The following is a 13,437-nucleotide window of genomic DNA, read 5'->3' on the forward strand; positions in this document are numbered from 1 at the left end:
ACTTGGGGGTTGTGTGGGGGGGGTGGGGGGGGGGGTCGTACATGCATGAGCATGCTCAATCCCATTTAACTACTTTTGGATCTGATTCCAAAGAAAGAACCACAGCAGAGTGTCTTCATCTTGTTCCGAGATAATGAACACACTCCAAGGGAAACGAGAGGAAGAGGTAAAAATTAAAATATGAACAGAGGAATTCGTAAAAAAAAAAAAAAAAAGGTTGGTCCTGCAGCACACTGGAGCCTCTAAGCTTATGACTCAGCTGAAATTCTGTGCATGTCTGTGTATATTTCATCTGTTTGGCTACTGTCTGGTTTTTTTCACGATGCACAGTGAACTCTGTGTGAGAGTGTGTGCAGTAAAGGTGACTGCCATACCAAGAGGGGTGAAATACACATATTTATGTAAATGTGTTGGAATATAGCACCACTGCCTGGCAAATCAGAGCAACTGGGAGGTAGAGAAAAAAGCAAAAGGAGAAAGGAGGGATCAAATAAATAAGAGTCACCTCCAAAAGGTGTCACTCAATGTAGACAAATATAAACTGGAAAAACAGCCGAAAGCAGCCATTACAGCAGGGTTTGAGGCCCGTGAGCAAAATATGCACAGATGCTTAAAATACCACAATTTTCAAAAGTGTCAATTTGTCCTCAGTAACTTCAAAGTGCATCACCAAATCTGATCTGACACACTTGAACCCCCGCTTGGGGACGCATGCAAGTTGCTGCTGCTTCGGCATTCAAAATTCAGGATTTCAATAATCAATTATCTATGTTGGCTGAATGGTGTGGTGTGTCAAGTTTCAAAATGTTTCCCAAAATATGCCACAAGTGAGCTTTTTAGGCCTTAAAAGACAAATTATTACAATGATGACCCGAGGGCTGTGCAATACAGGACTACCAAATATGATTTGACATTATTTGGCGACAGTTAGGCTGAATTTTTAAATGCTGTAATGTGGCTGATTAAAATCAAACCATATGGTCCATTCTTCTTCATTTTTACCTGAAAAAGCCTAATTTACAGGCACAATTACACAGAGGGTCTTTGCCTGACGTCACCCCTTGGGTTTCAGGATATGTAGATACACAATATTAGCCTTTTATGTCTCCAACCTCAGCTCGGTAGATCCAGAAATAGAGGCTGCCCCTGGCCTCGGCCGTCTGCTTTGCTACTGCCTCCTGTAGTTTCCACTGCACAGCATTTTGCAAACAGCACTATCAGATGTCAGAATGCAGCCACCAGGCATCAACCGAGTGTGTGTGTGTGTGTGTGTGTGTGTGTGTGTGTGTGTGTGTGTGTGTGTGTGTGTGTGTGTGTGTGTGTGTGTGTGTGTGTGTGTGTGTGTGTGTGTGTGTGTGTGTGTGTGTGTGTGTGTGTGTGTGTCTGCCTCATGTTTCTAAGGGCCTGGAGGGAAGTTTTTGTGTGACCACCATCCCTGAAAATTTCACAGGGTTGCGTGACATTTTAAGACAGATGGGAAATCATTGTGGAGGAGAAAAAAAAAAAATTGACCTTCACTGTGGACTGGTGTTATCAAATAAATGTAGATCCTTTTTATATTTGTGTGAGCAGAATCTACCGAGTATCATCGATATCACAACATAAGATTTATAAAAACACACTGGGCACACTGTGGAGCTTACCTTCTTCTTGTCTCTCATGGAGCTCTTGCCTCGCACCATGATTTTGCATCCCGTCTCCGCTTCCAACTGTTTGGCTGTGAGTCCCCTGGGGCCAAGGATTCTCCCCACAAAGTTATACTGCAGATACAGAGAGAGAAAGAAACTTGTGAGTCTACAGGTAAGTGTAATACGTGGAAGATTGGGACATTTACATTTCCTTTACACCAGGATGGAATGGCTACATGCGCCACACTAAAAGTACATCTGCACTTTTTGCAGAAAAGTTGGCACCCCTATTTTTATCAACTCGGCTACATGTCAAAATAGTCTCAAAGAAAAGTTTGAATGTTAACTACAGGAATTAGTCCGGTTGGAATGGTAGGAAGGAAATGAAAAAAGTAAAAAAAAAAAAAAAAAAAAATAGGCTGGAGAGGATGTTGAGGGGGAGGTGAGGTGGTGTGATTGACACAATTTTCTTATCAAGAACCCCCCCACCCCCTTTTCACAGGTGAGTGGCTTTGGAGCGTTGCACCAAAAAAGAAATGTATTAACCAACATAATCCTCTCTTCTCCAACTGGCTTCCAACAGGATGAAAAGAAATGTGTTGAAATAATCCAACAGAATTTCCTGCCAACATAAAAGAAGGAGAGGAGGAGCGTGGAGATGCATAGAGGTAAACAACCCATCCTCGTTTCAACCATGTGTTCCACGGCTGGTAGAGAAATCAACGGTAAGAGATCTCTGACATTATTAAAAATGGAAACTTTATATTTGAGCAAAAAATGTTAAAGCCTGAAATGCTCAAATGCTCAGTGGCAGAGTGGAAAGCTTTTCTTGACAATCAGAAGCACAGCTCTTCGTCTCTTGGGCCGTCACAATGAGCTGTGACACGGCTGCATTAAATTCGTAAATGCAGTCACATCTGCTTACGCACTCCGCCGCACCAATGCCTCCGCAAGATCCAAAAGGCCATCAGGGAAGTCACATTTAATTACAGAGGGATTACAAATTTAACACGATGTTGCCATATTTCCCCTCCACAACGTAAACAAACACAGATGAGGACAATCAAAAACTGCAGGCTGTTGTTTGTCTTGTCCCCGTCAGTGACTGCGTCGCCCGCCTGCCTGAAACAGGAAAGACACGCCCTGTGGCTGGAGAAAGGCCGGAGTCCCTACGGCTGACCATAGCATGCGGCTACGCCGGCTTGGAGCACGTGTTTCTCCGTCACAAGGCAACTGTCTGTTTGGTTAACTCCATTAAAGGAAACTGGTGCAGCGGCGACATTTGGGAGGGAGTGCGCCAACTGAAGGATTTAAGGACACCTGTCCTCGGAGGTCAGCCACCAACAAAGTGTGGTGGCCTGCTTCCGACTTGTACAAAAACACACGTATAACAGCACCGCCTCGAGGAGCACAGAAGAGAGAGCTGTCAGTCTGCATCATCGCACTCGCTGCAGACAAGGGTGAATCCCTGGCTCCGGGTGTTATGGTGGTACTGTGGTACTCCTACACAACACACACACACACACACACACACACACACACACGCACACACACACACGCACACACACACACAAACACACACGCACACACGTGGCCTATTGGACAAAAGCTACAGTGACATTGTCCTGGATTTTGTTATACAGCCCACTCTACTCAAAAATACAGTACAATATTTGAAGAATGCTTGCCATTATCCGACACGTACATAATTAGCACATATAAGTGTCCAAAAAAGAAAAACACAAAAAAACAAAAAAAGAATTCACCATTTATATGTAGATTTCTGTGCCGATATGACATGGGACAGTGCTCACCTCCTAACAGGCTATAAAATAATCCATCAGTACAAATCCCATAAGATTTACATTCCATGAATATATTAAATGCATACAGTAGATGACTTACACAGTAATCCCTGAATATCACACTAGGCAAGGGGGGGGAAAAGTGGATCTGGTTTCAAATCTGAGGTGGTGGCTAGTGTGAAAATCCAAAATGCTACAGAAAGAGCATTTCATATTTTATTCTCTGCGCTTCTTTCATTGTTACTAATACTCTCCCCTTCTTGACAGTAGACTGTGTTCACGAACATGTTGATGACATATATACTTGACAGAGAGCCGTGGCCCGAGTGTGGACGGCAGAAATAAATAAACGGGTAAAAGGTGAAGGATGATGCCACATTAGCTGAGAAACATCTTGTTTTTACAGTAAATGGAGAGCTGTTATGAGCAAGAAGGGCAACACTTTCAATGTATTCTCACTGCTTTCCCGCCCTGCATGCAGACTAACTCTTCAACCCAGGGGGCTCAGGGATGTGCACACGTAGCACAGAGCATGTGCATGTGCATGCAGCATGTGTGTCTAGCCAGCAGTCACACACACACACAAAGGAAAATTTCAACACAGATATAAAATGACTATGTTTTTTTGATTTAAGCATCTCTCCACACTCTGGAGCTGTACCAAAAACGAATGCCGCCTCATCATAATTAAAGCTTGCAATTTGAAGTGTAGCTACACTGTTAAAAAAAAAAAAAAAAAAAAGAAGAGGCCCAAATTATCTCAGTAATGGGATGAAGCTCAATGTTTTAACTCTAATGGATGGCTCACTCTGCTCACTGGTTTACAGCTCTGCTCTGGGGGTTTGACATTCTTCTCGTGGATGTTGATACCCCGTTGGAAAAGGCGACCTCCATTTTAAGCCACTGGAATGTAGACACAATGGAAAGCCAAGCGGGTGAGTTATCAGAAGGGTACAGGGCCATTGAGTGTGCCAGGAACTCCACTCGGTACAGCCAGAGGAGTAGGACGGATACACTGCCCTCATTGCCAAATACACTATCCGCTCTTCACCCGCTCTTGCTATGCTCAACTATCCAGAATCCTCCACACTGACAAAAAAAAAAAAAAAGAAGCAGCAAGGTTTCAGTTTCTGTATTCCTGCTGTTAAATCCACTGCACTGGTTTCCCAGACTGAGGTTTTGGGAAATGACTGGATTTCCAAAGTCTTGCAGTCTATGGGACTGGGAAATGTTAACAATTAAGCACCATTATAATAATTATAATCAGCAGCTCTTTCCCCTGAATAAATTATGTGTTTTGCTTACTTGGATACTCTTGGAAGCAGTCTTTTTTCCTCTGCGTGCATGTATTATCGCTGAATTATTATTTCCTTTGCTTATTTACAGCGCTGTAAAGTTTGAAGCACCGGGACGCTTGGTAGACAAACCGTTTTCTTCACTCCTCTATTTCGGTCTCATTTTTAAAATCAGACTTTTCTCCAAGTTTCCCCAACAAACACGTGAATACAAACACGTACAGTACGACAAAACAGAGTTCATGTGCAAACACTGAAAAACAGACAGACACACTTACATGCACACAAAGCCCCCCTCCCCCTCCCCTTCAGGACAAGGGCTTACACTGACATTAAAAGGGCCTTTGTTTAGCCCCAGTTATCGCTACTCCACAGGCGGGTTGTGTTGTGAGCATCTACGTCTCTGCCACTGTGTGCTTGTGATGATGTGCGTGTGCGTGTGCGTGCCCGCGCGACAGACACACAATGTATGGAGTGAACTCTCGCAGACACCCTCACCACCCGGAGCTGGTCTCGGCATGGGCTTGTGTGCTCGGGCAGCCTTGGTTTGTTTTTGTGTGAACAACTGAAAAACAACAGCGGTTCCACCAACAATGCTCACAGAAGCAGAACAATTGTGCCTTTGACAGCGTTTGTTTGTGGTGGTGGGGAAACAGGAAATGAGATCATGCCGAGGGCTCTGGCAGTGCGCGAGCGGGAGGCTTATCGAAGAGCAGGGCCAGGCCAGGAGGAGAATACCAATCACTTATTAGCTGGCCTTGCTGAGTTTATGGAAATGAGGAATCGTTCATTCAGTGCAACGTATCAAATCAAGGTGGATTCTTGTTACACCGGGCACCATCCTCTCACTTCTGCTTTCAATCTCTCCCCCATCTTTCCACTTACTTGACTCGAACACCCCCCTCAAATGTTGAAAAGTATCGTTGTGAAAGAATCCTACTAATCGTTTATCCCAGCAAAACTCCCATTTTCCTCATACCTAATCAGTCTCACTTCATTCAACCTCCAGTTTTTGGAGTCTTTACAGAGGGCACAAAATGCCTTCCTGAAATAGTTCCCTTCGTTCTCCCCACCTCCTCCTTCCTGTCGCCATTCACAGCTTCTGGAAACTGAGCTTCCTTTTTCCTCCGTGTCCTACGCAGGATCTTGCCTTTCCTCTTTGGCTTATCTGCCATCCCCCTGTTGTGCACAGGTCTCTAACAGCACAAATCAATGTTTCTCCGACAACACAACCTCCCAAGCCACCAGCCAGCAGACTGCCCTTAATCATTCATTCCTCTTCGGGTGGAAACCTTCCATCACGCAATTAATCCATCGTATTTACCTTCGCTTTGTGGCCCGATCCCCGCAACAAAGAGCCAAAAAGGACAGGATGGAAGGAATATGACATAAGGAGCAGATAGGTGTGTGCGTACTTGATCTACAGGAGGGCGGAGGACGTGAGGCGAGGGCGATGAGTGCGTGAAAATCAGACTTAGATTCCAGTGGTGACATTTTCGCCTCAAAGCCCTACAGACTTCAAAGCTCTCCATTCAGCACATCCAGCATTTAGTGCCTAATCCATAGCTCCTTTGATAATTCTGTTTGGGTTTATTTTGGGGTTGCAGGCAGGGTGAAAATACAGAGGAGTGAGGATGGAAAGATGGAAAGCGTAAAGATTGACGTCGACTGAAGTTTGGAAGACGTGAGCGAAGGAAACCACGGAGCAAAGTTTATGAACTTGAGAGTAGAAATTGCTGAATAACATCCATTTCTCAGACTCAGTGTTGGTTAATCGCAGTAATTCAAGACTGCCCTTTGACAAAGCTGAGAAAATTAACGTTAGCCACGCTCCCTTATCCATGGAAGGGAACAGATTACACTTTAGAGTGGTCACATCGCATCAATAGCCAACCTTTATTTTTAGTTACGAGAAATTATGCTAATTCAGCCAAAGCGGTGAAGTCATACTTGCATCAGCTGATTAGCTATTAGCTACTTTGCTCACGCTTCATCATTTTTGGCTCAATCATCATCCGACTAGCAAGCAGACAACTAATAACAGCCAATCAAATTAATTCGTGCCAGTTTACAGGACACCCTTTAATGACCCGACAGGTGGTACACTCATGCCAGCACAACTCTGCGTTGCAGCTGCTTCCACGTAAATATTCCGAGGTGAAAAAGCTTTTGGTGGTGTGGATCCAGTCTTTATGCATGTTCACAATTATCTCTGAATTCTGTATACCACAGCTTGAGTGTTTATGGTGGCGTATTCATTCTCCCAGCAGGATCCTTATTGCTAAACTGTTTGCAATACGTTTTTTTGACTGCTTGAGGAAAGTGTCTGTTTGCAAAAAAAAAAGGTCAGTATTGACACAGATGCCAAACCAGTATATTGGATCTGTGCATCACTTCCGAGAGCACAGTTTACTGCTCAGCTGTAAAATACCCTACTTCTGCACGAGATTGACATTTTTCAAAATAACCTAATAAGACATGTCCTTACCAAATGTTTCAGCGTTTATGTTAAAAAAAAAAAGAAGGAAGATTGACATTTTAAACTCAAAGGAGCCTCAAAACTCCTGCATCGGTGGGATGCGGTAGATATGGATTGTGCAGTCAGATTGTATAAATAAAAGCTGACACTACATCCCCGGTGCAGCCTTTGATCACTGTGTGGTCAACCTGCTTCCTCTGTCCTTCACCTCGATGCCTCTCAACTGTATGATGCACAGGCAGCCCGGCCGACGCATCACAACGCACCATCCTCCTCCAGTATTAACACAACTGGTGACATGCAAGTTGGCATTAACGTAGTCATAAATACACATGTAACAGCTTAAACTGTTTCCCTTCATCGTGTAAACCGACTACAACAAATAGAGTCCTGTTTAAATTATCATTGTAATTACCTCCTTATCAAAAAGCGAACTAGAAAACCATCCGCTCATCAAATTATCAGCTTCATGCATGACTGGCTAGCTCCAGTTATCAAAAATCCTCTACTCTGCCGCTCTATCAGCGAGGTGAGGTGAGGTGTTGGGCGGTACATTTCCAGGACTGGTAATGACTTAAGGGGGTCAGAAGGATATCAGGAGCTGGCATGATAAGTGATGACACCCTCCTGGGAACAAGCTTAATGACTTTCCCTGTGCAGGGAACTGTCTGGTTTAGCCGGGCAATTTCACTGCAGCGAAACAGAGAGGGCCAGAACATTCAGTCTGTTCAAACCACTGGAGCCTCTTTTTCAGTTGTTCTCAAATCTGTGACTTGCAGTGAAGGCGAAGCACCATGATGCAATAAAACAACATTTTCTACCTTCTCTAAACCAAACAAAAACAAAAACGCACAGACATGCATGTATAATTCTGTAAAAAATTGGTACTTAAGGACAGAATTTACAAAACAAGGAAACGTTCATGAGGACCATTCTTCTACTGGAATAGACTCATGAACAACAACAGAAGAAACCAATATCCTGTCTCCAATAACATTGCATGAAGACAATATAAAACGGCTCCATCGTTTTTTGTTTTTTTTTAAGCTGAAAAGTAATTTGCAATATTTGTAATAATGTGCCTTCAAAACACAGGCTAACAACCCCAAAAATGTAGATTTGCAGCTGGATCAAACATCTGTTCCTCTGAGGCGTTTTAGTTCGGAGCCAAAGGGCAGAGCAGACGAGGGTAAACTCGGGGTGGGGATTTTAAAAGGATTCCATTACGGAGGCAAACAGCTCATAGTGCCACGACAACCCCCTGAAAACCAGACAAACTAAAGCCACAGAAACACCAACAGCAGAACTTCATTTGCACCGCTGTTGTCACAGTCCTGTCCTCATAAATCATCATTGTCTTCTCTTGGATGTATTCAAGCTGGGGAGTTCGGACGGTCCTGTTTACCAGTTGCTCAACAGCTTACGTCCAACCGAGGGTCCCGTTTCACAGAGTCAGCACAACAGAGGTAGCTTCCATGTGTGCATTTTGGGTCTTAAGCTTTCTCACCACCGAGTGACCTGCCCTCAACCCACCAGGGCATTAAAGAGCTGGCAAATACAAATACACAGAGAATAAAGTCGAGACAGAGGCAACCTTAAAAGACATGTCACACGTCCTATCAGATGCCTGAAGGTCAACGGAAATGACATGCTGAGCTGTCAGTCAGCTGCCTATCAATGTGTATGTGAGCGTGTGCTCCGGAGAGAAGCGGAGCCACAGATAGCATTTAATTGAAGGTTGAAGTTATCAGATAGCCTGCGACTCAGCTGTCAGTCAAGATGCAGTCACCACGGTGACGCATCACAGTGTTCTGCACCACTGACGACATCAGGAAATGGCTGACTTTGAAGAACGGTGAGGGGGGTGGGTAGGCAGACACACGGGGAGACAGAATGATAGAGACGCAGGCATACACTCAAACACATTAACAGACAACTGTGGGGCACACGGGCAAGTACACGCAGGCCAAAGGAGGGACACACTTAAGGGAATTAGAGTAGAAGCATGCTGGCAAGGCAAGTTATTTTGGTAGAATTGATATGCTGCACTGCATCCAGGACAATCAAATTATCTGCTAGTGAAACCTGAGCAGGGGACACGTAGGTGATCTGACCGAGAAAGGCCCATTGAGTGAGCGTGACCTCGGCCTAAGGATATGGTAAGGAAAAGTGGAAGTCATGTCGGTGGATGGTAGAAGTGTCCCGGAGATGGGAAAATAGTGTGAGCGATGATAAATCTTCCACTGTAGGTGAGTTGAAGAAGACGAGAGACTTGGACCACCATTTCCTGCTTCCTTGGGGAAAACCCAGAGTTGCGTCAGCAAGAAACACACACACACACGGACTTGGATGCACATGGACGCACATGGACACACACACACACGCACATTTTCAATGGGGTGAATCTGGGTAATCATACAGAAATGCGAGGGGGTAATATTCCCCAGTCTAATAATCTTCATTACCGTTTCTTCTCCTTCAGCAGTGGGCAGATTGGAATAAGAACTGACATTTTTCCATCCCTTCCTGCATCATTTCTTTCCTCTCTACCTTTTCTCACTGATCGCACATCATCCCTTCTCTTACCCCTAAACTAAATACTAAACTAAACTTTTAATCCTCCTTGAAAACACAAACTGGATCTTGGGATACTGTGGCTCACTGTGTTGAGACATGGCGAGCTACGTTCTACGAGGAAGTGAGCTGAACATGCAGCCACTTTTTTTTTTTTATCTGCCACTGTCTGCTGTTCAAATAAATTTCAGGACAAAGTTACTCCTCATGACTTATAACAAGTTATACTGTGAGCATTAAAAAATATGTGCAACACAACAAAAGGTTTATTTTCCGAGAACAGGCGAGGTAGAAAGAATAATTTTATTGGGACCCGCTACTGATTTCCCCTGGCTCCTCTCATCACATCTATATATAACAAAGCTATATGGCATTCGCCTCCCTCCCTGCTGACTTAATGACCACCCTTGGTCGAAGCGTTATAAATGTGTATCCCAAAATAAAAGTGGAAAAAATATGTACCATTTTTCTGTCATTGCAGTTCTGTACCGTCTGTGCTCGCGCGTGTGTGCGTGTGTGTGTGTGTGTGTGTGTGTGTGTGTGTGTGTGTGTGTGTGTGTGTGTGTGTGTGTGTGTGTGTGTGTGTGTGTGTGTGTGTGTGTGTGTGTGTGTGTGTGTGTGTGTGTGTGTGTGTGTGTGTGTGTGTGTGTGTGTGTTAATTTGTGTCTCCTAAGGTCATCAGTGAGTCATCTTGGCCACCAGGGGGAAACCTAATTAAGTTAGGAGCTTTCCAGACAGCTCATAAACACAATACAGAGTTACAGCCCTGCTCTTGGCAAAGCAGCATAGCACAGCGAGCAAAGGGAACACAGGGGTCACCTGAGGATGCAACACTTTTAAAAGTGTGTGTGTGTGTGTGTGTGTGTGTGTGTGTGTGTGTGTGTGTGTGTGTGTGTGTGTGTGTGTGTGTGTGTGTGTGTGTGTGTGTGTGTGTGTGTGTGTGTGTGTGTGTGTGTGTGTGTGTGTGTGTGAGTCACTGCATTCGTGTGTCCACAGTCACAGGTGGCACACATTGTTCCACAGATCTCCCTCGCACTTAAAATCTTTATGCTTGTCCACAGGGATAGCACCAAACCCCAAAGATTCCAGCAGTAATGAAAAGCATACATTATATATCTTTAAATGGCATGTTGTACATAGAGGATGATTTCAGTTCAGTCGACCACAGTACCCCGGCACGCCTTTTAAGACAACTGAACAATCGACCATCAATGGTCAGCACAGCATTACAGTTTAAAACGTATGTATTTATAATGTCTCAGATATGGATGCACAGGTTACTCAAGAATTAATACACTATTTGTGATTATTGTTGATATTTCTAAAACGTGAAGAATTAAAGAAAAAAAAAAAAAAAAAAAAACGTGCAAACGCGCGATTATCATATTTAATTGGTGGACAGTCACGAAATATGAAAGTCAAAAACCCAGATGTGATAATTTGATTTAGTTTGAGCATCAGACGGAGGGCGTCTGGTCTGAGGGTCAGCCGGAGCTAAGCTGATCCGAGCCAGACCCTCGTGCCCTTTATCAATTCTGTCAGGGGGAAAATGCACTCCATGCCTGGCTTGGCCTCGCCCTGCTCTACGGTGTCTCTTATCCTCCGTCACCTCCCTCCATTCATTTCCTCATTGCAAGCTGCAGGGATTATGAAGATAAACGTTGCTCCTCAAGACGTGACACAGTTATTCATGCGTGTGCCAAAGATTACCATGAGGCCAGGAATGTGGCTGGCTGACTGACTGTGGTCAAAGCTTTACACACATACATATTACAAGGCTTCACACACCTGGACGTCGTCCTGCAGACAATACTTTTACGGACTCTCCTCCTCTGTGTTTCCACCGTCCTCCTCATCATGATACCTCTGCCATGTACTATTCTTTCCCAAAAGTGCACGTGCCTTTAATTCTGTTTTTCCATCCTTGAAAGAAATCGTCTCTACCCCTGCTCCAGCCAAAGTGCGTGGTAAGTGCAAAGGATTTCCATCTCCATCAACTGAATATTTATGAAATTACAGTTTATTTTTCATGATGTTACTCCTTTCAATCTCCTACATATTCTAATATACCACCGAGTTGGCCCATAAACAACCTAACGTGCTGTGTTTTCCCTGAGACCCGGACCAAATTAGCCTTGCAATCTGATATAGGCAGTACATTATCAACTTGGTGCACATGTTATGAGTCGAGCTACTGCTTAAAATAAAGAACACAGTCAAGAGTTGTGCATTTACTAACCATGAATTGAAAAGGAAGCAAAAACTGAAAGGCAGAAAGAATGCATGAGGAAAGCAGAAAGGAATGAGCAAATGTACACTAGAAAGGAGGTTTGTCCTCAATGCTGACAGATTGCTAAACTATCGGCAGCTGTCATCCCAGCGATGACATCCCAAAGACACATGGCCTAAGGCAAGAGGACCAACTGTGTGTGTGTGTGTGTGTGTGTGTGTGTGTGTGTGTGTGTGTGTGTGTGTGTGTGTGTGTGTGTGTGTGTGTGTGTGTGTGTGTGTGTGTGTGTGTGTGTGTGTGCGTGCGTGCGTGCGTGCGTGCGTGCGTGCGTGCGTGTCAACATAATTCTGAATCTTTTTACAGCTGCTGATATGAACGTTTTAGAATAAATCTCATAAATCTAAATTTCATGACAATACTAAACTGAAAACATATGTTGCAAGATTGATTTTGGCAAATTTACAATATTTTCTTAAAAACACACATTATTGTGTAAATATTAGTCTGAAAACAATTAGGGCAAATGCACCGATATTATTGGCAATGTGACACAGCTGCCGTAGTGCGAGATGTGTGAACGGTGCTACTTACGTCTGGGTACTCTTTGACAGGCACAAACAGTTTTTCCTGCAGGTGAACGATGGGTCCGATTGGTTCAGGCAGCTCCAGCGGGTGTCTGTCCACGAGGCCATTCACTGTGTCGCTGTACATGTCTTTACGCACTCTATTGATCTCTGAAACACACAAAAAATATGCAAACTGTTGTTAGAAACTGAGTAACAACAGAGGAGTGACACATTTTAAAATTTCATATTACATAAATCACTGTCGTATTGATTTTGACTCACGGGCAAAGGCTTAATGTGGCATATGTATATTAAAGGCGCACTTCTTAAGTTTGTTAACTGCCTTGAGTATTGTCTTGCACAGATAAACAATCGTGTAACTTTGGTTTTGGAGGATACCAACACACAAACGTATCACAGCCTGCGAGTGTAAAAATGCATGGACGCTTCCCAACACCTACAGGAAATAGTACATTTTCATAACATACTGCTCTGACTAAAAAAAAAAAAAAAAACATTGAATCTGTGTTTGTGTGCGAGTTATTCTACATGCAGGAGACAAAAGTTAAGCGCTGCATTATTTACGGGTTAAAGCTACTGTGCTTCCTTTCTTCCTCCCCAGCGGCTGTTCTCCAAGCGCAGCCTGTGTGAGCGGCTGAGCACGAGACCAGACGCACACAATCGCTCAGACTTAGGTATATGCCGCCTTCAGATCTGATCCCTCTGTCAGATGAAACTAATGGACCTCTCTCTCACTCACACACGCGCTGCCAACGGAGACTTCTGTTCCAACTCTTTCATACACACATGCTCACCTCTAATTCACGCACACGCCCGTTTTTACTGTAGGCGCAGCTCTC

The 13,437-nt window shown here is 44.1% G+C and overlaps 1 protein-coding gene across 6 annotated transcripts in view; it reads right to left on the reverse strand.

Annotated features, from left to right (window-relative positions):
- The window catches only part of qkia (QKI, KH domain containing, RNA binding a), a 72,851-nt gene that overhangs the window by 32,035 nt on the left and 27,379 nt on the right, over window positions 1–13,437 (reverse strand). For all 6 annotated transcript variants that reach the window (XM_069707100.1, XM_069707097.1, XM_069707101.1 and 3 more), the window contains exons 2-3: window positions 12,603–12,745; window positions 1,644–1,760 (exon numbers count right to left, since the gene is read on the reverse strand). In XM_069707100.1, coding sequence (XP_069563201.1) covers window positions 1,644–1,760; window positions 12,603–12,745 — 260 coding nt within the window. The remainder of the gene's footprint in view (window positions 1–1,643; window positions 1,761–12,602; window positions 12,746–13,437) is intronic.

This window comes from Brachyistius frenatus, unplaced genomic scaffold, assembly GCF_029030835.1.
Source record: "Brachyistius frenatus isolate BFR_SWC_R1_liver_20210118 unplaced genomic scaffold, ASM2903083v1 Contig_67, whole genome shotgun sequence".
Lineage (NCBI taxonomy): Eukaryota > Metazoa > Chordata > Actinopteri > Embiotocidae > Brachyistius > Brachyistius frenatus.